At 12.5% G+C, this 1,339-nt stretch overlaps 1 protein-coding gene across 1 annotated transcript; it reads right to left on the bottom strand.

The window, feature by feature from the left end:
- Window positions 1-23: 23 nt before the first annotated feature.
- On the bottom strand, window positions 24-833 carry PGSY75_0002200B (putative vesicle transport v-SNARE protein; the record flags this gene model as incomplete). Its single annotated transcript, XM_018783151.1, has 4 exons — window positions 24-104; window positions 286-348; window positions 541-593; window positions 743-833. Coding segments are annotated over 4 exons (288 nt in total), but the record flags the coding sequence as incomplete, so codon positions are not given.
- Between the last annotated feature and the right edge of the window lie 506 nt (window positions 834-1,339).

Below are 1,339 nucleotides of genomic sequence, written 5' to 3'. Positions count from 1 at the left end.
TTTTTTTTTTTTTTTCATTTTACATATTCTTCAGAGTAATAATCGGCACTCATTTTTTTCACAATATCTTTATACTTCTTTAAATCAAAGTTATATGTATTTATCTATAAAATGAATATTATAAAAATAGAAACTATTTTTAAAGCTTAATACAAAAGAGATATAATAAAAATTAAATATATATATATATATATATATGTATATATGTAGTGCATATTTTTTTGTTCAATTCGCACAAAAAAAAAAGAAAAAAAAAAAATTCCATATATATATTATATAATATACTTGATTAATAATTTTATTAGATCCTTTTGGTAAGCTATTTATTTCAATATTTATTTGCTTAATCTAATCAAATAAAATGTAATAAAAAAAAAAAAAAAAAATTAGATTAGTGTGTATATTTAAATATTCTATATATAGCATATATAAAAATATATGTAGAATTAATAGTTTGTTGTTTTTATATAATCATAAGTATGAAAAAATATATACATGTAATATATATATTTACATATTAATTATTTATTTATTTTATACGCATTTTTCAGCTTCGAAAATGTATTCTCTTATTTTATTATAATCTTCTTTATCTAAAAATATATTTATCGAATAAAAAAAAATTTTAATTTAGCAAAGTATAATAATATTATTATATAATAAATATATATATGGAATTATATATATAATAATATATTTTATATACATTTATTTTTTATTTTTTTTTTATTTATTTTCAAACTTGTTATATTATATATAGAATGTTTTATTTTATGTAGATATCTGTTTAAATCTTCAACATAGTCATCAAAATATTCTGAGTAAGTAATCATTTTTTTTTTTTTTTTTTTTTTAAGTTCTCAAAAATATTATATATGGATGTAATATATATAATATATTACATATATGTTATATATATATAATATATTATGATATATATATATATATAATTCTAAGAGATTTAAAACAAAAAACAAAACAGAATTAAAACAGAAAAAAGCTATATATATTATTATATATATGGTATATAATATTATATATATATTATATATATTTATAATATTTATAAATTAACGAAAAAAAAAAAAAAAAGAAAAACTGGTTCTCTTTTTCTTTTTTTATAAATAATGGATTTTTATTAATATATATATTTATTTATTTTATATTATATATATATATATATATATTTTTTTTTTTTATTTATAAATTCTATGAATAATATATAAAATAAAAATGTTCTTTTCCTTTTTTCTTTATAAGATTTTATTTAAAATTTTTTTTTTCACATGTACTTATTTTAAATATAAAAATTATAGTGTTGTTCTTTTATATATATATA

This window comes from Plasmodium gaboni (genome assembly GCF_001602025.1).
Source record: "Plasmodium gaboni strain SY75 chromosome Unknown, whole genome shotgun sequence".
NCBI lineage: Eukaryota > Apicomplexa > Aconoidasida > Haemosporida > Plasmodiidae > Plasmodium > Plasmodium gaboni.
The sequence above is the reverse complement of the archived record's forward strand: the minus strand, read 5'-3'. Positions and strand labels throughout refer to the sequence as shown.